At 34.0% G+C, this 2,308-nt stretch overlaps 1 protein-coding gene across 1 annotated transcript; it reads right to left on the bottom strand.

Annotated features, from left to right (window-relative positions):
- Positions 1 to 23: 23 nt before the first annotated feature.
- LOC111407525 (dehydration-responsive element-binding protein 1E-like) lies at positions 24 to 1,128 on the bottom strand. Its single transcript, XM_023037061.1, has one exon. The coding sequence runs from the start codon at positions 1,018 to 1,020 to the stop codon at positions 337 to 339; it is 684 nt and encodes a 227-aa protein (XP_022892829.1). The 5' UTR covers positions 1,021 to 1,128; the 3' UTR covers positions 24 to 336.
- Positions 1,129 to 2,308: the final 1,180 nt, after the last annotated feature.

Genomic DNA, 2,308 nt, shown 5'->3' with positions numbered 1-2,308 from the left:
GCAACATAAATTTGACAGCTGTATAGTTTATGTTTTAAGCCAATATTCTTTTCCATTCTTCATATATATTGTAACTGTACAAAGGAAAATACAAGAAAATCAATACAGTCAAAGCATTCTATCCAAAGTTCTTGCACTCTTATCCGCTTGATATTTTTTCCTCTTACTTTTTGTCTTATAGTAAGCCGTCTGGGTGATTGGACTTCAAAACCAAATACCAGATCAACTTGACTCACCTACACTCTATTCAATCAAACTGGAATACACACATATACTATATCTTGTTTCTTTATTTTTGTGTTTTTATGCACTTTACTATCCAAAACTACTATGACATCAAATAGAATAGCTCCAAAGCACCATCTCAGCATCATCGTTTTCCAAATCATCCCAGCCGAAACTGTAGTCTAAACGAGGTTGTGGTGACAGCAAAACTCCTTCCATATTTGTCTCTGAATCCTCACTCATATTAAAAATATCACAATCTGATAGTGTTTTTGTTGTGTCCAATGTTGTCAAGTTGCCACTTGAAACCCCCTCAGAATTCATCTCATTTTCTTGCATTATTGTCCCACCACCACCACCCCCCTCGAACGGCCTAAACAGTTCTGCCGCCTCTATTGCCGCCTTCTGAATATCCTTAGCATCTTTAGAAACCGGCACCGGCAAGCACCAGACAGAATCGGCGAAATTCAGGCATGCCAACTGACCTCTGAATGCTAATGCAGCAACATCATGAGCACGTGCTGCCATTTCTGCAGTAGGATGAGTTCCTAGCCATATCCTTTTCTGATTGCTCGGTTCGCGTAACTCGCATACCCATTTGTTTGAATTCCTCTGTCTAATGCCTCGATAAACCGGGTGGCGAGTTTCCTTGAACTTCTTCCTTCCTGTACGTTTCTTGGGCTGACTCGACGCCAAAATAACCTCTTCGTCAGAATGTCCCTTCAACGATGTAATCTCAGGCATGTCGGAAACGCCGAACGGATTTGGATCAGAACATGAATCTAACGAATCCATGAAAATTATGATCAAGAAGCAGAGAAGAGAATTATATATGTAATGTTTATTTTGCTTACTAGGGTGTTGCTAAGTTTGGACTGGGCAAATGACAGAGGCTTTTATAATTTTGTGGTAAGAGAAAAGAGAGGAAACCCGGGCGTCACTGCCTATGAATTGAACGCGGGGAATATATAAGAAAGATACGACAAAATTCCAGGCTGGCATGACAAGGGGCCCACTTTTGTAGGATATTTCGGGACACATTATTGCAAAACGTGTGGTAATAATATCTTAGTTTTTAGGTACCACAGAATAAAAGTTGAATTGAAGTTTGAGAAAAGTGTTTAGGAAACAAATTTGTGGCTCAGCACACGAACACGGGTCTCACACTCAAATTCAGTGTACTCCCACTTGACAATTTGTTAATGTAGTTAGTTAAGTAAATGATTATTATATTATTAATACTATTTAAGAAGATTTTACAATTACAGAATTTTTTTTACGAAAAAACCTTGTGGACAATATTTGGCGTGACATCATTGAAATATAGAAAAAAATGAAAAAAAATAGTTCATTTACATTTTGCCACATCAACGTCGATACAAGTTCTGAAAAATTTTTCTTGTATCTATGGTTTTATTGATTTAAGAATGTTTTAAAAAGCGTGGAATAGTGCATGAAGGTAAGGTCTAACCTCAAATTTACAAGTATAAGTACGCATATATGAAGTTAGACATAATAAGACGTTCTGATTTTTTTAGAATTATTTAAATTATTCTAAAACCATGAAAAATAATATTTTATTTAATTAGCTTATTTACTTTCTTTTTATTCCCTTTTTTTTTTTTTCATATTTTAGTTACCGATTTTATAACATTAACGTCATGACATACCATTTTTTAGTTTTTTTATGTTGAAGGAGCTGAACTAAACCCATTACTTCGGACAAACATGGATGGCCCATGAAATTTCCCAAAAAGATAATTTTAAAGTAATAACGTTCATCAATGAAACTACAATGGACCCACATAACTTTTAAAAAGTTAAAAAGAAAGTTTTGAAATCTAAGCCCTTGTTTGAGCTACATTATTTTCTTTAATATGCATTTTTTAATAGTGTATTGATGGAAAATATATAGTTAAAAAATAAAAAAAAAATTTGAGTTTTGGTGTAATATTATTTTATTGAAGAATGTGTGGTTGGAATGATATCAAATCACTGTCTAAGAATGTATTTTTTTTAAAAAAATGTGGCTCGAATAAAAGTTATTTTTGAACTTATTTGACTAATTTTATGAAAGTGATTT

The sequence above is a fragment of the Olea europaea genome, chromosome 13 (assembly GCF_002742605.1).
Source record: "Olea europaea var. sylvestris chromosome 13, O_europaea_v1, whole genome shotgun sequence".
In the NCBI taxonomy this organism is placed as follows: Eukaryota; Viridiplantae; Streptophyta; class Magnoliopsida; order Lamiales; family Oleaceae; genus Olea; species Olea europaea.
Note: the sequence above shows the minus strand (reverse complement) of the source record. Positions and strands in the feature narration are given on the sequence as shown.